This window comes from Pimephales promelas, chromosome 21 (genome assembly GCF_988280905.1).
Source record: "Pimephales promelas chromosome 21, fPimPro1.hap1.1, whole genome shotgun sequence".
Taxonomy (NCBI): domain Eukaryota; kingdom Metazoa; phylum Chordata; class Actinopteri; order Cypriniformes; family Leuciscidae; genus Pimephales; species Pimephales promelas.
This window is the reverse complement of record NC_142789.1, coordinates 12,440,239-12,461,090: the sequence shown is the minus strand read 5'-3', so window position 1 is coordinate 12,461,090 and position 20,852 is coordinate 12,440,239. Positions and strand designations below refer to the sequence as shown.

General features: G+C 38.0%; 2 protein-coding genes and 2 non-coding genes across 4 annotated transcripts; 2 read left to right on the top strand and 2 right to left on the bottom strand.

Moving 5' to 3' along the window:
* Positions 1-296: 296 nt before the first annotated feature.
* LOC120468900 (uncharacterized) lies at positions 297-3,708 on the bottom strand. Its single transcript, XM_039657526.2, has 6 exons — positions 2,302-3,708; positions 1,917-1,999; positions 1,303-1,459; positions 1,010-1,174; positions 719-844; positions 297-521 (listed from the first exon to the last, which is right to left on the bottom strand). The coding sequence occupies exons 1-6, from the start codon at positions 3,706-3,708 to the stop codon at positions 297-299; spliced, it is 2,163 nt and encodes a 720-aa protein (XP_039513460.2).
* An 8,219-nt stretch (positions 3,709-11,927) lies between these two features.
* On the top strand, positions 11,928-12,226 carry LOC148970424 (signal recognition particle RNA). Its single transcript, XR_016148734.1, has one exon.
* A 912-nt stretch (positions 12,227-13,138) lies between these two features.
* On the bottom strand, positions 13,139-15,069 carry krt95 (keratin 95). The gene is made up of 6 exons (XM_039657517.2): positions 14,605-15,069; positions 14,435-14,517; positions 14,150-14,306; positions 13,889-14,053; positions 13,619-13,744; positions 13,139-13,363 (listed from the first exon to the last, which is right to left on the bottom strand). Exons 1-6 carry the CDS (start codon positions 15,067-15,069, stop codon positions 13,139-13,141), a joined length of 1,221 nt encoding a protein of 406 aa, XP_039513451.2.
* Positions 15,070-19,767: 4,698 nt separating this feature from the next.
* On the top strand, positions 19,768-20,066 carry LOC148970423 (signal recognition particle RNA). The gene has a single exon (XR_016148920.1).
* The last annotated feature ends 786 nt before the right edge of the window (positions 20,067-20,852 follow it).

The window sequence follows — 20,852 nt, the reverse complement described above, 5'->3', positions numbered from 1 at the left end:
ACAGTTCTTTGTTTACATTTGTTTATTATTGCACTTGACTACTTTTTAGACTGGCGTTGTACACACAAACCCTCACCTGAAAAGGGAGAGAAAAAGAGATTAATAAATAACATACAATCTGAAGCTGACCCAAATTATCACCCCCACAGTAACAAAATAAGAGAGATTTTATTTACCCTGTGCTTGAGTCCTATAAGAGGGGGAAAAGATTAGTCCATTAGTGAAGTCCTTTTTTCAGAAGAAAACATCACGCAACACCTATTTCCAATTCAATTGTTTGAAATAAAAAGATGAACTTACTGAACGCCCTGATTTTCCAGGAGGCATCTGTAAGTGGCGATCTCCTGCTCCAGACGGCTCTTGATGTCCAGCAGTACAGCATAGTCTCTGCCCTGCTGCTCAATGCCAGAGCGCACCTGACAAAGCTCTGCCTCCAATGAGTTGATATGCTTCTGAAAGCCAGCTAGCATAGTGCTATACCTAGCCTCTGTTTCCAACAGTGAGCACTCCTCTGCTCCTTTCTGTGTAGGTGAAGAAAACAGTCATAAAGAAAAAAAAAGACAAATTTACATTCATCCAAAAACAGTTAACTTGAATAGAACAAAACAAAAACAGGTTTATCTTCGATAACAGCTAGCTACAAATCGTATCTAAAGAACAAGGCTGAAAACTTTTCACATTCTTTAGGATTGTAAATTCTATATTTCCTATGTCTCACCATGCTGATCTGAGACTGTAGCTCGATCTCCAGGCACTGCAAAGTACGTCGCAAATCTGAGATCTTTGACCTAGAGGTTTCTAGACACTCTGTGTTGGTGGCAGCATCTTTACACAGATCTGCCATCTTAAAGAGAGTCACAAACACACATAATATGTGAGCTATTTAACTTGTGATTTACAGAACTATATTGTTTTGCGGTAATAGCACTCCAAACTGCAATTTAAAATCAAAAGGCTGCCACTATGATGACTAATTAGTGTTCACATGTAGAGGAATTAGAAGTCTCACTTTCTCCTTGAACCAACACTCCTGTTTTCTGCAGTGTTTATCAATGATGGTCTCATAATGACAACGCATGTCGTCCAAAATCTTGTTCAGGTCTTGTTGAGGAGCAGCATCCACTTCCACACACACTTTTGTGTTTGTTAACTGACACAGTAGTGCCGCCACATTCTGCAAGAACACACACCGGTAGTTCAAGCATTACGGCTTTAAATTGGGAATTTCAGTTATTGCTTCCTTATTTAAAAACATACAAAATTCTCATATGAATATTCTGCTACAGGCAAACTGCTACAAACCTCCTGGTGACTTTTCTTCAAATATACCAGCTCCTCCTGCAGATTGCAGGTCTGCATCTCCAAGTCAGCCTTTGCCAGGCATGTCTTATCAAGTATGCGATGCAGGTTATCAACGTCAGCCTTCACACACTGCCGTATCAACGACTCATTCTCATATCTGATTGGTGAAAAGGTCGGAATGAAATGATCTTGTCTAAACATGACAATGATCTATATACAAACAAAATTATATATATATATAGCAACACATCTTCTACTATTGTTAAATTTAAAAGATTAGTTGTTATTTTTCATTGTTTCTTCTATCACTATAAAAAAAAAATATTGTATCTATGGTTGGATTACATCTGTTCAAATGAACATCTGTATATGTGTGTATGTACATACATTTGTTTTTATACATGTGTGTTTATATATGTGCCAGCCATAGGTTATGTTTCACTTTTGAAGGACTAATTTTACATCAAATTCTGATTTTATTTGTCTTTAACAAAGAAATATACCTTACTGTTTACTTATGCAAAAAAGGAACACAACTTAGAGCTTCTCATTCTGTTTGTATTTACTTTTTTCATTAAAAGTATGAAAATAACTAGATTTAAAAAATGCCTCACTTTATCCTGAAGTCCTCAGCAGCCAATTTAGAGTTGTCGATACGCAGGAGGATTTTGCCGTTGTTGATGGTAGCATCTTTAATCTACAATGAAGAGCAATAAAAAACTATCAATGTTCCTCATTTACAACTTTTAAACAAACATTACACATTTTGTCTACTTTCTTATCAATACTATTTACATTGTGTTACTGCAAACTGTATCTAAAGAACAAGGCTGAAAACTTTTCTCATTCTTTAGGATTGTAAACAACATTGTACTTTTTATGCAGTGATATTTTAGTTCACAGGAATCTGAATCAGAAATCTATGCCATATTTATTAGAATCTCATATTTCAGACACAAGATTTCCACCCTTAAATGTCTCAAAACTTCCATGTTGTACCTTTTCCTTCAGGCAATCAATGGTTTTAAAGTAGCAACTGTAGTCCCTCTGGCAGACCGGTCCCTTCTTCTCATAGTGCTCGCGAATCTGCCTCTCCAGAGTGGCATTGGCAGTCTCCAGAAAGTGCACCTTATCTAGGTAGGATGCCAGACGGTCATTCAGGTTTTGCATGGTGGCCTTCTCGGTCTTCTGGAGGTAGTCATAATCTCTTCCATAGCACCCTCCAGCCATGATTCTTGCACCAAATCTTTCACCGTGTCCTCCATTGTACAGTCTGCCAGTCCTTCCACCAAAACCGCAGCCATAAACACTGTAGGCTTTGGGAGCAACTGTACCACAATGATGGGGAATAATTATGGATTTGGAACTGGTCTCAGGGCACGGTATTAGGCAGGTGTCAGGGCAGGTCTCAGGGCGAGTCTTCAGACAGGTCTCAGGGCAGGTCTTGGGGAAGGTGAAGGAGCAGGGCTTGGGGCAGATCTCGGAGCTGGTCTCAGGGCAGGTCTTTGGGAAGGTGAAAGAGCAGGGCTTGGGGCAGGTGTCAGAGCAGGTCTCAGGGCAAGTCTTCAGACAGGTCTCGGGGAAGGTGATGGAGCAAGGCTTGGAGCAGATCTCGGAGCTGGTCTCAGGGCAGGTCTTGGGAAAAGTAAAGGAGCAGGGCTTGGGGCAGGTGTCAGAGCAGGTCTCAGGGCACGTCTTCAGACAGGTCTCAGGGCAGGTCTTTGGGAAGGTGAAGGAGCAAGGCTTGGGGCAGATCTCGGAGCTGGTCTCAGGGCAGGTCTTTGGGAAGGTGAAAGAGCAGGGCTTGGGGCAGGTGTCAGAGCAGGTCTCAGGGCACGTCTTCAGACAGGTCTCGGGGCAGGTCTCGGGGAAGGTGAAGGAGCAGGGCTTGGAGCAGATCTCGGAGCTGGTCTCAGGGCAGGTCTTTGGGAAGGTGAAGGAGCAGGGCTTGGGGCAGGTGTCAGAGCAGGTCTCAGTGCGAGTCTTCAGACTGGTCTCGGGGCAGGTCTCGGGGAAGGTGAAGGAGCAGGGCTTGGGGCAGGTGTCAGAGCAGGTCTCAGAGTAAGTCTTTAGGCAGGTCTCGGGGAAGGTGACGGAGCAGGGCTTGGAGCAGATCTCGGAACTGGTCTCAGTGCAGGTCTTCAGACTGGTCTCGGGGCAGGTCTTGGGAAAGGTGAATGAGCAGGGCTTGGGGCAGGTGTCAGAGCAGGTCTCAGAGTAAGTCTTCAAACAGGTCTCTGGGAAGGTGAAGGAGCAGGGTTTGGGGCAGGTTTCTGAACAAGTCTCGGAGCAAGTCTTCAGACAAGTATCAGGGCAGATGTCGGGGAAGTTGAAGGAGCACGGCTTCGAGCAGGTTTCAGAGCAGGTCTTCAGAGAAGTCTCGGTACAGGCCTTCGAGCATGACATGGTGGATCTATGCAGAAATGGGACGAATGCAAAAGGGAGAAGACACAAAATGTCTTTAGAGTTGTCCTGAAGTATGTGGTGCCTTTGAACCAAGCTGTCCTGTTATATAGTTAGAGCTGGAGGGCGGGTTCTACACTTTGTTGATGGGTGTGTTTGTGTGTCAGATCGTGAAGCCAGCACCAGCAATATTGGTACTCAATGACCAGAAAGTTAAGTTTCCACCCTAATGAAGAAACTGCAAAAGAATGTATGTGTGTGTGTGTGTGTGTGTATTTATGTCTGAGTAAAAGATGGTGCCTGCGGTGGATAAACCAGACACTTATGAGTAAGTTCATAAGTCAGTAACAATTCATACTCTATGAAGACATACAAAATAGCAAAAGAGTCAGTTCGGGTGGAGTTTCGTTTATACACATGACTCAAATGTCACTGAACAGACTAATGCATTCAAAACAAAGACAGTCTTAAGCACAACCAAGCTTAATCTTCATGGTAAGGTCAGAGAGGCCTATTAAAATAATTTGATGATAAAACGAGAGTTAATTTTGAAATTACTGTTTCTGGTTTTACAAGTATCACTGGGGTCTCTTGGACCTAAAATATAAAATCAGTCCAAAAAAAATAAGGATTAAGTTTGTGATTTCACCAAGGGTATTCAAACCTGCTAAAAAATCTAAAAAAAAAAAAAAAATCTTTCAATCTTCTTAATGCTTCATTTCAATTCATTTTCATTTTTTCCTCATAATTTACTTTACATATGGAGGCTTATGTGAAACTACTCAGCAAGTTATGTGTGTTTGTCAGATTCAAGCCTTAAATCAGCTAATTTTATACTCATTAAAAACATCAAGCAAGAACATATCAGGTCATTGACAAGATAAGAAACATTTTATAACATCACGTGTGATTTATTTTTTTATACACATACACACACATGTGTGTTAAACATTGCATTGAATTAAACCAGAACGCTTGAAAGACATGAACAAGAACAAGAATTAGAGAGGCACATTAATATGAGGAATTTTGTAGCCTCAAAAATATAGGCAGGAAAGCAGGTAAGGATTTCTCTTCAGGTAATTTAGATTTTAAGAGGATACAAACCTGATTATATTACAGTATATGTATTCATAGATGTAAATATTTAAGAAAGAATCCCCATTTTAATGAATGAAAGAACAAACTAAAGCCGTTTGAAAAATCTCTCCAATATGATGTACAAAAATTCCCAGAAACTTCTTTCTGTTTTAAACATGTTTGTGTTACTATAAGTAACCATTACTATTTTTTTAATCTTTCCATTTTTTTCTGTCAACACCATGTATAATTATAGAAGTGTGTGCTGATGGCATGCAATGCAAGTTACAAGAAATCATAAGAAACCTACAGAGAACATTGTAGTATCAGTGAAAAAAACTCCTTTATATATATATATATAGAGAGAGAGAGAGAGAGAGATTTTGGGAAAATTATTGAATGTAAGCTTACTGAATGAACTTTTGGGGGTCGACTGTTAACAAAAAGTTCAAAATGAGAGATCCCTGTTGCATTATTTCATTATCGTATTTGCTCCAGCATAGTTTTCTTCCAGTCATTTTTGTTAAAGCTTGGATACCCGGAAAGAACCAGACAAGAAAAATACCTTGAACATGGGTGTAAAGTGACTAGCCAGTCAAATAAAGTAGCCTAATTACAATTAATGACTAATTCAATAATTTAGCTGTTTTAGTGAAGAGCACACAAAGCAATGGAATGTCTATAAGTAACATCTTGATTTACTGTAATAGAAGTGTAATTTTATGTGCAATAATTTTTTAAGACATGGATGAGATTAGGAGCTAGACTCACCTGTTAATGGTGGTGCATGCTGTTTATGGTATGTGATCACATTCCCCAAAAAGACATAAGACAAAGGCAAATACATTTCTGTTGAATATGTCACTGTCTCACTGGGAATGAAAACACTTTAGTTTTCTTATTTTATATTGAATCTATATTGATAGTAGTTCTCTGGCCTATATCATATTTATGTCCCCTATACATGTATTAAGACACTTTTTGTAAGCTTGTGTGGCTTTTTTTTCTTTCTTTCAAAAGAGTAGCTTGTCTGGACTGAAATTATGTCAGTTTGAAAAGCTAGTTTCAAAATACAGTAGCTTTAGCCACACTGCCATGGTGCATGAATAGTCCTACCTGATTGCGGGCATTTACAATGAGGTAAATAAAGAAAAGGGTATACAGTACACTTCATAATATTTAGGCCTAAAGCTCCAGTCCGTAACTTTTTGGGGGATAAAATTATCCAGAAATTATTTTTTGAGCCAGTACATAACCAGCCTTTTCTCACAGCACTTGATATAATTAAAGGTATTAATTTGATGACGGATTCAAAAATCAAGTATCAAAATCATTTAGTGTATATACATACATTCATTAAATAGAACACAGACTAATTTAAGTACATACACAAATTACTCGAATGGAAGAGAGTAAAAATAGGTCTTTAAACTGGATTTAAAAGCAACCAGAGATGAAGAGGTCCTGATGTCTAAAAGTAAATTGTTCCAGAGCTTTGGGGCGACTACAGAGAAAGCTTGATCACTTTTTGATTTCCTCCGAGAGCGAGGTACAGACAAAAGTGACTGATTACAAGGTAGTGACCTTAGTGACCTAGAGACTGTGTATGGCCTAATAAGATCACAAATATAATCTGGGGCCAAACTATGTAGAGCCTTGTAAGCAAAAAGAAGTATCCTAAAGTCGACTCTAAATTTTATTGGTTGCCAATGCAATGAGGCAAGATCAGGGGAGATATGATCCCTTTTCTTAGTTCCTGTCAAGAATCTGGCTGCTGAATTTTGAACCATCTGTAACCAAGACTTTGTAGTTTGAGGTAGGCCAACATACAGAGAATTACAGTAGTCCAATGGAAAGGAAATCAGTGCATGAATCACAATTTCAAGGTCTTTACTAGATAGAAAGTTCTCTTTACGTCTACTCTTTACAACTGCTTTCACATGCTTGTCAAATTGGAGAAGAGGATCAAAATAGAATAAAAAGAGTTTTTTTGGGGGCTTTTTTTCATGATTGTGTAGGTTCTTAGCTACCAAACACCTAGCTGTGTTTTAACTGAGTTGTTGGTAGCAGCAGGGCCCAGTAGAAGCACTTCGGTTTTATTTTCATTCAGTTGCAGTGAGTTATTTGTCATCCAGGTCTTGACTTCTTTGAGGCATGTGAAGAGGTTGTCTAATGAAAAGTCATTTCCTGGTTTGATTGGGAGATATAGTTGGAGGTCGTCAGCGTAACAGTGATAATTTATGTTATATTTAACGATTTTGTTTGCCCATAAAATCTTTAGGATATTAGGTTAAACTTGGCTTGCTGTCCACTGGAGAGGGGCTCGATGAAGCAGCTTCAACTCGAGCTCTGATATACCCCCCAGTGGCTAAATGTAGGACCTGTTAATTAAAGGGCAAGGTACCTAAGATGAAGGTGGAGTTTGGGGAGGTGGAGGGATACTGGAACAGCTGATATCAGTGGCGCAGATAGGATTTTTTAACTGGGGGGGACCAAGCTGTCAGCAAATGATTTAAACTCAATTCGTTATTTTACATAATTTGGGCTTTAACTCGTGCTCAAGTAGTTACTTTGCGTTATTTGGGCAAATGATTTGGACTAAAAAGTCAATGTAAAAAAAAAAAAAGGCCTTCCTGATTACCACTACATATGCATGATCAGACTGTTCGACTAGTATTCCAATCACCCATGACCCATGGCTTCAGCAAAGTATTTATTATTTAAACATTTACTTATCTCAGCATACAATGTCTATCATTATGAACAAAAAAGCCAATAACCTATGTGCAACAATGAAAATAATAATAAAATAAAATAACAACAACATATTTTGAATGTGGCTTCCCTCTTGTAGATCCTCACTTGACTGACCAGGGCCTGCCTTACTGTCATCAGAAATTGCCTGCTGGCCAGGAAGACAACATTTTAAAGTGTATAATTTCAGTTAAACCTCTATACCTCTATAGAGTTTCACAACAATGTGAAATACAACATATTCCAGAGAATTAATGGCTAAAAATGACTAAACATTTTAAATGTAAGTGTTAATTACAAGTTTGTTGCAATTTATAGATTAGAAATATCTTTCAAATGATGTGACATATTAAGAAATGTTTTTCATGTTTTTCACGTTGCTACGCACAATAAAAAATAAATAAATAAAATAAAAATAAAACATGATTTCCTGCTATAAGAGGATGTCAAAATATGTAGGCTTTTATTTGTTGTTTGCATAAACCTTGCACAACACAAATTTACTTATTATAATTATTTTTATAGTGGTTTACACAACAGTGAACACACCTCAGTCAATTTATACAGTATGGGTTAAATTATTAGATAAAACATTATTTCCTGACGACGATAAATTGTTTGATTGATCCAACCATTGTTCATTCATTATTTGCCTCTGTCCACTCACCTTATATCACCCAGCACTGATGCCTATTCTTAAAGTCTTGTGCTGTTTTATGAACGCAAAAAGCCATGTCATGGTTTCTATTTTAGTTCGTTGGTAAAATAACACGCTAGAGACCTATGTTAGGTTAAACATTTTACATCTCATATGTGTTGGGAAAAGGGAGAAGGTGGATTCGAACTCGGGCCCGAGCGCTGCGGATCAAAAGCTCATTAACGCGCTCAGCGCGTTACGACCCACACCACTTTACCTGTGACGTAAAGAGTGTCTTTTTTCTGAAAAACACAGGCACTTAGCGCAAACATACGCTCCGTTTTATCAAACCGTCCCTCGCGGCCTCGAAACACTACCGGCCCACCGGGGAACTCCCGACTCTCCAGATTGCCACTCCGCCGCTGGTGCCCAGGGCCCCTTAATGTCGTGGGCCCCTGGGCAAGTGCCCAGTTGGCCCAATGCCATGGTTAATTTCGATGACATTACTTTTTTTTCTTATTATTATTTTGTGTAGGACACAGACATATTTAGATGTCGTAATTCCATGATTTGTTGCTGTGTTATGTTCCACATGATGGCCCTGTCATCTAACAGTGATCATTGCGAGGAAGCTCGTGCATGAGAATAGACGTCATCCATAGCAACGAAGACTCACTCTTAGTTTAGGAGTTGTCATTTTTCCTTAAGAGTAGGTCAGAAAGGCGTTGTGAATAAGCGAAGAGAAAACTCCTAGCTAAAATATTTTAGTGCAATTTGGGAGTATAGCTACTCCTAGTGGTAAGATACATTTTTTGTGAATACGGCCCCTGATTGACAGAATGTTAATTTCATTTGAGAAATTATGTTAAGTAATTTAGACGAAGATCATGGTTGAAAGTTAGTAAAGCTACTGGAGGTGAGGACCAATTTAGAGTGATCTGTGTAAAGAGGAGAATATTTGTTTTTGTGAATTGAAAAATTAAAAATACACATATAGGATCAACAGTGTTATGATAAGTAATGAAATGACCTATTGCATTTATTGGCCTATTCACTAGCTTTTTATATACAGGAGAAATATGTGAATATTCAATTGAAATGTCGTTGTGAATTTAAGTTACATTTAGATATCAACCAAATTTAGCCCATACAGTGTAATCATATGCATATCCTCTATGAAATATCTGCTATACTATTCTCTATTGGTCGTCATACAGCTACAACAGTTTCATTTTATGAAGACAAACACAATTTATCCCTTTTCTAAAATTCCAAGGGCCACTTAGAAGAAAGAGACAATGTTGTTCACAAAAATATATAGGCTATATTAACACCATTTATGAATTATGATGATTCCCATATGGTTTGCCACTCTTCTTTAGCTATTTTTCTATCCTCCTGTCAAAGGGCTCCCGCTCACTGATAAAATAAATAAATAAATAAATTAAACTTTGAAAAAAAAATTAAAAACGACATCCATGGTGATTTGATCTTGTCACTGTGGGTGGGTGTGGGTGTGTGGGTGTGTGTGCTGCCCAGAAGTGATGTCAGGTTAGTGAGGACAATGCAAGGAGTAAACAGGATCTTACCAGAATCTCATACAAGCTAAAGACAGGCAACAAAAGAAAATTAAAAAGAAAATTAATTTTAAGATTAGGGGCAGCTAAACCTACACGTGTTATTCCAAGTTTAAGCCAGAACATAAACCTGACCGTCAAGAACTTTTTGTCTTTCAAAATAAATTATAGACCCATAGAAATTAATTGATACCTATGCTCTATCAAGCTAATCGTTTATAATATTTATAATCATTTATAATGTTGCATCATTGCTAAACAGCATTAACTTTTTAGAGTTTGTAAGATTATTTAACATACAAATGACAGAAATGTCAGATTATCATTCTAACAAACGATATTAATCTTGATTATACAGTATTTTTACTTTGTCTTCTGGGCAAGTTTCATCTTCATTAAGACAGAACCATTCAATGTAATCCTGATTTAAGAATATTCTCCTCTATAAAGTTCCTTTTTTCTTCTTGAAAATGTCAAAAATTTTAAACTCAAAGGTTTCTAAAACAAATATCCTTGAGTCTGTTGTAAAGAACCTTTAAGACAAAATGTAAAATTTTATTGATTTGTATAGCCTAGTTAAATCTCTTTTTATGCCCCCCCTTGCTTTTTTTTCTCTTTTCACTGTTAATATCTGTATCCTATCATTTGCAATACAAAATTAATTAAAAAATATATATTATTAAACATAGGTTACCTCAATTCGTGTCGCTGTACAGCCTCCCCCTACTGGACGCATAAGGAACAACAGGGGCTTAAAACTGCAGTCTCCCCCATGGTCTCCCCCTACTCAAAATCAGCGCTGCTACTGAATCCAGTGGCTCACAGCGCCCTCTAGTGTATGAAAACACAGTACTAGCGAGCGATTAGGCAGGGTGAACTAAAGTATTTTACAATCTCTGTGGTAGCTATATTGTTAAAGGTAAGTGGTACATTTCTTCAAATATACTTTTTTTTCTTCATTGCTAACTTAATCATAACTTGAAATAAATTAATAGCCTACTTTTATTCAGCAATGATGTGCTACATTGATAAAAAGTGATAGTAAGTATCAAAGGTTACAAAAAATATTAAGCAGCACAACCGCTTCCATTATTGATAATAAATCGACTTTTGGTGCTTCAGGGTTTTTTGTAGGCTAACAAATTGTTCCGAATATAAGACGACCATGAATATAAGATGACCAAGATGTCAAGATACCCTACATCTTGGAAAAGGAAAATTAAATTAAAGAAAATGTATAATTTTCATATTGCATATTTTTTATATAAAATATTTAAATTTTTGTGTATGGTAAATACTGGTAAAATGTATCAACATCAATCACATTCAGAAATAAACACTTTCTGACATATGGCTACGATAAAAATTAACTACAAAAGTTCTCATTTCACCGTGACTGATCAACTTCTCAACTTTTTTTGCAGTGACAGATGGCATGTCAAAAAATAGCCTACATGTGTTTGATCTGCATTATCTGTTCCAGGGGAGATAGATATGAATGTTTTTTTTCCTCAGGCCAAACATGGCGCAGAAAAGACATGGGCCTACTCCCTAGGAGTGCATGCTGGTAACACTTTATTTTACGACCCGCAAACAACTGTGTAAGTACACTGAAATTACGGTGTATTTCTGTAATTATATCCATGTAGGTATAAGGGAACAATATGTTAAGTTTTGGGTAATAAAGGGGTAACAAGCACCACTTTAATTTACAGCCCGCAGGAGTTACTATGCAGCAATACGAAACAACACTATTTGCACTGTAATTACAGAGAAAGGTACACTCAAAAAAATACATTTGTTGAATAAACATGATTTTTTTTATTAAAATAAATTGTTAAATGAACGTGATTTAAACGTAGCACCCATTGTGCATCTAATCAAATCAAGTAAACGTCAACTACTTTGAATATTTTATGTGAACACAATATACATTTGTAGATTCAACATGATTGTAATATGTCAATGTAACTTTCTCACAACTAATTGAATCAAAATATTTCTATTGTGTTAGTCACCTCTTACCTTTAACAATATAGCTACCAAAGAGATTGTAAAATGCTTTAGTTCATCGGATCCTGCCTGCCTAATCATTCTCTGGTATTTTGTTTTCATACACTAGAGGGCGCTGTGAGCCACTGGATTCAGTAGCAGCGCTGATTCTCACAGCTCTCGCCGGGTGCAGTGGCGCGCGCCTGTAGTCCAAGCTACTGGGAGGCTGAGGCTGGTGGATCGCTTGAGCTCAGGGGTTCTGGACTGCAGTGGACTATGTCGATCGGGTGTCCGTGCTAAGTTCGGTATCGATATGGTGATTCTGGGGGAGCCCGGGACCACCAGGTCGCCTAAGGAGGGGTGAACCGGCCCAGGTCGGAGACGGAGCAGGTCAAAGTCCCCGTGTCGATCAGTAGTGGGATCGCGCCTGTGAATAGACTCTGCAGTGCAGCCTGAGCGATACAGTGAGACTTGGTCTTTTTTGTGTTTTTGTCTATCTAGCGTTATTTTATTTCTCAAATATTGATAGGTTAAGAATTCAGCTTCAGGCCGATATGAAATCAACAGGTCAGTAATGTTATTGTCAAAATTTTAGTTTTGTCTTATGTTAAACATTTGTAAACCCCAAGGATATAGAAATATTCTATATATTCTGTACACACATGTAAATCTTGTCTGTCCTTTAAACATGCAAATAGTAGGCCTAGCTTACAACTAATATCGTAATATGAATACATAATTCATATTAAATGAATAAAGTGCATCAATAAATGCCTATAGGAACTCTAATTCATCAACATAATGAGAAGGTGTTTTATCATTGATTCATACATTGAAATATAGAAACAGAAACAAACATTTTGGGATCGAATTTTATTAAAGGTCATGATGCCTCTTCCACTCAGAATATCACTTGTTGAAAAGGGCCTCTTAAAATAAAATAAGAGTTCAATGGACATAGTCAAAATTTACTTTCTGCATATTTCCAAGCTACCTGTTTTAATAAATCAAGAAAAAGAAAACTTTGCTTCTCAACTTTAATTTTGAAATGTACGACAGTCAATACAGAATGCTACAGTTGCATTATGACATCATTATGTTCTGTGTTTAAATTTGATGTTGTTCATATGACTTGTTTACATTTGACTGATTGGCGTTGTACACACAAACACCTCTCCTAAAAGGGAAATAAAAAAAGATATTAATAATTAACACACAATCTAAAGCTGACCCAAATCACCCCCACGGTATATAACAAAATAAGAAAGATTTTATTTACCCTGTGCTTGAGTCCTATAAGAGGGGGAAAAGATTAGTCCATTAGTGAAAACATCACGCAACACCTATTTCCCCATCCTTGCATTGTTCAATTGTTTGAAATAAAAAGATGAACTTACTGAACGCCCTGATTTTCCAGGAGGCATTTGTAAGTGGCGATCTCCTGCTCCAGACGGCTCTTGATGTCCAGCAGTACAGCATAGTCTCTGCCCTGCTGCTCAATGCCAGAGCGCACCTGACAAAGCTCTGCCTCCAATGAGTTGATATGCTTCTGAAAGCCTGCTAGTATATTGCTGTACCTAGCCTCTGTTTCCAACAGTGAGCGCTCCAGAGCTGCTTTCTGTGTGGGTAAAGACAAGACAAGACTAGATAATTCCTTCACATTTCTCACCAAAGTCACTTTAAGGCATGCCAGTTCACAACTAAAATGACTGAGTGTGATCCTCCTCAGTGGTTTGTATGATTCCCAGTTTTTCTCTTGAAACATTTATAATACAGGCAAGTTCATGATGCAGTGTTTTAAAATCTGTTCTAGCGCAAATCACTTAAACAATTACATTTTTCAGGCTAGTTTAGCTAAAACGTGATTTCTCACCATGCTGATCTGAGACTGCAGCTCGATCTCCAGGCACTGCAAGGTACGCTGCAAATCTGAGATCTGTGACCTAGAGGTTTCTAGGCACTCTGTGTTGCAGGCCAATTCTTTGCACAGTTGTGCCGTCTTAAAGAGAGTAAGAAACACACACACAACATGAGAACTATCATAATTTGTAATGCATACTGTCAGTTGCTCTTTTGATATCAAATGGCTGCCACTATATATGAGGGAAAATTAGGATTCACGAAACAGAGGCTGAAGTCTCACCTTCTCTTTGAACCAGCACTCCTGTTCTCTGCGGTGTTTATCAATGATGGTCTCGTAATGACAACGGATTTCTTCCAAAACCTTGTTCAGGTCTTGCTGAGGAGCGGCATCCACTTCCACACACACTTTTGTGTTTGTCAACTGACACAGTAGTGCTTCAATATCCTGTAACCACACGGTACTCCTGCATCAGGTCTTGACTATCTCATTGCAAGTTCTCAAGCTGTCAAGATCACTAATACAGAGTTTAATCAAACTAACCTCCTTATAGTTCTTCTTCAAACACGCTAGATCTTCCAGCAGAGTCTCAATCTGCGCCTCCAGGTCGGCCTTTGTCAGGGTCGTGTGGTCCAGCAGGCGACGCAGGTTGGCGATGTCAGCCTCCACAGACTGCCGCACTGCCAACTCGTGGTTATATCTACGTAATTGGTGGGTGGAGTGGCAGGATGGGGAATAAACTCACCAATCATGTTTGGCCAATACAATCTGTTAAGATGCTGAAGCTAGCAAACTGGTTACAGAGGAATAGAATTTAAGAGAACTCACTTCATCCTGAAGTCATCAGCAGCCAGTTTAGAGTTGTCGATCTGCAGGAGGATGTTGGCGTTGTGGATGGTAGCAGCTCCAATCTATCAATGTAGAACATTGATATAAAAATATATTCATGCAGTGCATACTTTTTCATCATTTCATCCCTTATGAAAGTACACGTGTACCTTTTCCTTCAGGCAATCGATGGTGTTCCAGTAGGCGCTGTAGTCCCTCTGGCAGATCGGCCCCTTATTCTCATAGTACTCGCGGATCTGCCTCTCCAGAGTGGCATTGGCAGCCTCCAGGGAGCGCACCTTCTCCAGGTAGGATGCCAGACGGTCGTTCAGGCTCTGCATGGTGGTCTTCTCATTGAGCTGCATGTAGTCACAGTTCCCAAACATGATTCCCAATCCTCCATTGTTCAGTCTGCCATAAAGTCCACCGACTTTGCAACGCAGATCTGGATAGCAACCAACGTTGCGATAACAGGAGGAAGAGATGCGAGTGTTTCCTCCAAAATCATAGCCACACACACTGTAGGCTTTAGGTGTACAGCTAGTTATTTTACCATAGCTAATTGGAGTAACTATGGATTTTGAGGTCATGGTCTTGGGACCGAGGCATGATGTTGTAAGGAGAGAGCACGACATGGTGGATGAATGCAGAGATGAGATGAGACGAACCCAGAGAGGACACTGAAGGAAACCGGTAGATTGTCCTGGCGAGGATGGCACCTTTGAGTCTGGCTTTGACCTCTTATAGAGATGGAAACCCAGGGCGGGTCCTGCACTTTGTCAATGGGAACAGGAGGTAGGGTGTGTGTGAAAGTGGTTTGTGCCAGTTTAACGCCCTTTGTCGATTAAGAACTGAAAAAAGAGGTCATGCAATTTAAGGTAATGCAAGGACACAAATTTATGACACAAATCTTGATCTATGAAATTCTTCCACACCTGATTTTCTAATGTAACGTTTTGTGGGAATTGAATGGCATTTTTGGTTATATGTTTCTATCCATCCTTTATTCAGTTTATCTTTTTCTCCCAGTGTTTTTAAGCAAAATGGTTTGTCCCGCTGCTAAACTAGGGCTACTGTACTCTTACAAAGTTAGAATGGAAATGTTAAAATATCTGCTTTTCACACGTAAAATGTTGGTCTGTTCTTGAGTGGCACCAAGTCGTAGTTTTATGTAACAATAGCGACTATTTTGGGCACGTGACCAAAATTGGTTGGCCAGTTTATTTGCGTTGTGATATAAAAGAGATTAAAACATCTCTCAGACAAAAACGCATTGATGGCGTGCAAATGTTTATTTTTATTGTACCGAAATTTTCGCCACTATTTTACACTGTAAAAAAAATATATTCAAGATTTGTTATCGCAACATTTTTACTATGTCAAATCAATTTAGATTAAGTTAGATAATTCATGTGGTTCAGATAACATAATATTTTGAGTTTCCATTGATCAAACCAATCTCCTTTATTGTATTAACTTAAAATTGTAAGGCAACAAGGTTACTTTATTTGTTAAAGTGAAACTAACAATATATTTTTTACAGTGTATGAGGTGGAAATTTCATATGAATTTGTATCAATGAGTCTTAGACATAAGCAGATTGTACAAAAATTACATGGAAGACAAATGAGATTTGAGGTTTGACCGCAAATTTGCCAAAATGTAAAGTTGTTAGGAAATGCCATGAGTTTGAAATTTCAAATACATTCTTGATTCTTGGACGCCACAATACAGGTTTCGTTGAGAGAATCACAGATTTTGTTAATAAACTCTCAAATGCACATATTTCACAGCAATTACAACTGTGAACACAACTTTGCAGCAATGCAGCATTTAGATTTTGTTTGCTAACCATCCATGTTGCATTTTATCCATTCTGGAAGCCATTGCAATTGTTCATCTTCATTATCAACAAAAAGACAATATTTTCATATTTACAGAGTGGTGTGGCTGAATCGAAGTCTAAAACTGAAGTTTTCTTTGATGTGGCTGGTAGGGCTGAGAAAATAAGTGGAGCTCTTTACGGCCCTAATCACTTTAAAATTATATGTACATGTGAATTAAACATGGGACCATGCCCATCATCACTTTCTATAAGACCTATCTGAATCATATATGCTGACTGAGTGTGAAGTCATATGGTTTCACTGCACTTTATATACTCTCTGCTATATGATTCAGTTGACAACACTTATGATATGTGAACTTTTAAAATGTCTGACATGTCTAGTCAAGGACCTGCTGTTATTCGGCAATATAAATGGCCAGTTTCCATTACTGACATTAGAGAAAATTATAGCCTCACCCATGTCTGCTTTTGAATTAAGTTGAGACTGTGTGTACTTTCATAATAGTTTTGAATATTATAATTGATCACTCATTAGGTGGTTAGGAGTCCTTAGGTCTAGATTAAGGAAGTGTCATTAATTTATTTTATTGTGTGCTGGTTATAGCAATAGTACAGTTTAAAATGAAAGTTTAGCTAAATATTATATTATTGATGCTTTAACGCACCCAGTGAGTTTGTTGAAACTACAGTCAGAATATTTTCTGTACTTGATATTAAGGGATGAGTAGCCTATTTCTAAACTATAAAATCAGATAAATGTGAAATTATTATAAACGTTTGAGTCTTTGAGACATAGCACAAAAGACAGACCGTGTTACGAAGACACATCGGGACATTTCTTCTGTCTTCGTATGTTAGTTTTCATAGACTTTTAGTTTTGTTTTCATCGGACACTTGTGTGATTTGTCTTTGTTTCCCACCACTCATAAATCATCACAGTTATTCATTATTTAGTCCGTCACCATGCGTATTTTTATCAGTGATATGATTACATGAAAAGTGTCTTTTTGTTTAAACTTTTTTGACTTTGTATCCTGTCAGTCCCCATCCTCATCTTCTTCATCTTAAAAACTCTTTAGACAGTTTTCATGCTTGACACTAAATGCATTCAATGACCAAATGATCTATCGAAATTCATTACTTTTTTTATCCAAATCATTCTATTTATTATATTGACCTACATTTACCGTGCCTCGTAATTTATACTACGGGACTGTTGAATGCTTGAATCTGATTGGTTGACGGACTTTAAGGCGTTAAGGAAAACGCAAGGCTAAAGTGACCGCAAATTTTCTTCGTTAATGATGATTTTTATCAAACTTGTAGGCTATACACAAGTTTGATAAAAATCATCATTAAAGAAGAAAATTTCAAATGGCATTTAGAGGCTTTTGCATCTGAACTCTTCAATTCATGACAAGAAAAACATGTAGCCCCATCATGCACTTGATCTGCTAAGTTCGATGTCTTCACAAACGTAGGTTTAATAAACACAGTATATAGTCCAATCTATAATCAATAGAAAAGTAAACTGGATAGATAAATAACAAGATAGTCCTTCTACACGGGTTTATCATTGCAGATAGGCCTACATCCTAACAAATAGGCCTAAATAAATATTGATAGCTTAACGTAGGCTACTTGTTACAGTAAAATGGCTTTGTTTCATTTATTAGGCCTACTGTCAATAGCGGTTAGCCTATGGCCTACTGTTTTAAAATAAAAGAGACCCCATAAAGTAATACACCTCGACATTTGCTCAGTTGAAACCAGCGATTGAACCACCAACCTTCCGGTTTGTATAGACAACCTATGAGTAGCAGCCGCCACTGCCGGCCCGCAAGAGCGTTTTAATGACAAAAACTTGACAAACGTCTTGAAATACATCATCTGAACAATGTTTCGAGGTGTGTAAAAATAATTGACTAAGTAATGTAGCCTACACCCTTTCTAATAATTAAATGGCCCGTCGCTAATTCTTGAAGAATAACCTATTCAAAATGAAATATGGCTAATTAAATACTTTTTTTTTCTCAGCACTGAGAAAATGGAACTGTGAGACTGTAATCAGTTAGTGCTTTTAGTACAATCCACATGCTCCTGAGCGGGATGTTAGGGAATAGATATATTCTGAACTGTCTGCAATAGTTAGTTGGGAAGTCAAGATCGTGTTACAGAGTGTTACTGAGTTTGTTTTGCGAGTTTACTATAGTGATGAACGTCAATGAAGAGTATTGGCTAAGTGTCTTTCTTCCAGAGTGAACATCAGAATGAAGATGACGTACATGTGATCTGCTATGTTGAATAAACTGTAAGGGGTCCATTGTGGGTGGTGGCATTGATGTTGGTCATGACAAGCTCTCAAAGCTTATCATGATGATGGGTGTGAGTGCTACAGCTTATTGCTAACTTCTTTGGTGTAGGGATGATTAACTTTTAATTTTGGTGATAATCAAACTTCTGTATGACACAAACAAGGTGTATCAAACAGGGAATTTAGACAGACATTTAGACAGGCAATTCATCCTCGGTGCATCCAAATGTAATGGTCATGATCGTATTCTGTGAAGATATTTTGAAGTATGTCGGCAAATGGGACCTATTGACTTCCATAGTATTTTTTTTTCTCCATTATGGAAATCAATGGGGTCTGTCAGCTTGGTCGCCCATATTCTTCAAAATACTTCCTTTGTGTTCAGCAGAAGAAATAAATGCATACAGGTTTGAAAGAAACTCGAGGATGAGAAAAAAGATGACAGAATTTGTATTTTTTTGATGAAGCCATCCCTTTAAGTTCATGATGTCTTAGTATAGTGAGTTTATTTCAAATATAGAGAACACATAATCAAAAATGTCTGTAGTTTAGTGTTTGTAAACTCACAAGATCCTCAGCTAATAAAAATCCAACTTGAATTAAAAAGATCCAGGGTGTGATGTCCACAACACTGAAGGATTTAGGACACTTTCACTTAGGCTAAGTCTTGTTTCTGATTGGTTGCTGGATGCATGCTCTGCATAATTCTGAGCAATTTTGCATAACATCTCTGAGTGTTACTTTCTGAGTAGCCAAGGAGTAAATTCAGTTCTGTTGTAGACACAATTGTGCCACATTGAGCTTAACCATAGCACAAAATTCACAAAAGTCTTTGTTAAAGCATAAGCAAGTTCTGTTGATAAAATGAAAAAAAAAATGTAACAAACAAACAAAACAAACACATGTAGGCTATATTAAAACTGTGCTGATTTAATAGTGGATGGGAAAACTCGGACTACGGCCCATATGTGGTTAAACAGCTTTATTTGATTTGTGCATTGTGCTAAATTAAAAATGTAAAAAATGAAAATGTACCACTTATCTTTAACAATAGGTACCAAATAAAATGCAGTTCACCATGCCTAATCATTCCCTGGTATTTTGTTTTCATACACTAGAGGGCGCTGTGAGCCACTGGATTCAGTAGCAGCGCTGATTCTCACAGCTCTCGCCGGGTGCAGTGGCGCGCGCCTGTAGTCCAAGCTACTGGGAGGCTGAGGCTGGTGGATCGCTTGAGCTCAGGGGTTCTGGACTGCAGTGGACTATGTCGATCGGGTGTCCGTGCTAAGTTCGGTATCGATATGGTGCTTCTGGGGGAGCCCGGGACCACCAGGTCGCCTAAGGAGGGGTAAACCGGCCCAGGTCGGAGACGGAGCAGGTCAAAGTCCCCGTGTCGATCAGTAGTGGGATCGCGCCTGTGAATAGACACTGCAGTGCAGCCTGAGCGATACAGCGAGACTCAGTCTTTTGTGTGAACAGTTATTCTGTGGAATCTTATAAACAGCAGCAACAACAAATGAACACAAAATAAAGCCCCTAATGGCCAAATAAAATTATCCAATCCAGTTTTTATTTATTATAATAAAATACATTTTTAATATGGCTTCTCTGTTAGATATATAGCCTATTTACACCAATATGTTATATTTTTTGTAATGTATCAAAAATGTAATTTAGAATTTTACAAATAGCCTATATTACATATTGAATGATCAAACAGCTGACAACCTATTGATAAAGCAAATGATTAATTGGTTAAACTAAGATCACTTAAGTTAACCAATTAGAATAGATTAAGATAAATAGGCTAGTACGTGTGGTTACAGCTATAATTTAAATTTATTGAGCTAAAATAATTTAGCAATTAAAAAAAAAAAAAAGAAAATGTACCACTTACCTTTAACTATATAGCAACCAAAATGATTAGTTAATCGGATCCTGCCTAATCATTCCCTGGTATTTTGTTTTCATACACTAGAGGGCGCTGTGAGCCACTGGATTCAGTAGCAGCGCTGATTCTCTCAGCTCTCGCCGGGTGCAGTGGCGCGCGCCTGTAGTCCAAAGCTGCTGGGAGGCTGAGGCTGGAGGATCGCTTGAGCTCAGGGGTTCTGAGTACGAAGTCACATTGAACATACGATTAGCCTATGACTTACATCTGCAAATAAATGAAGCGAATGCAAGTCATTTAATAATTGTCACATGTTTTTATCAAACATACAAATATAGCTAGGCCTACTTAGGCCTATTAAAATAAT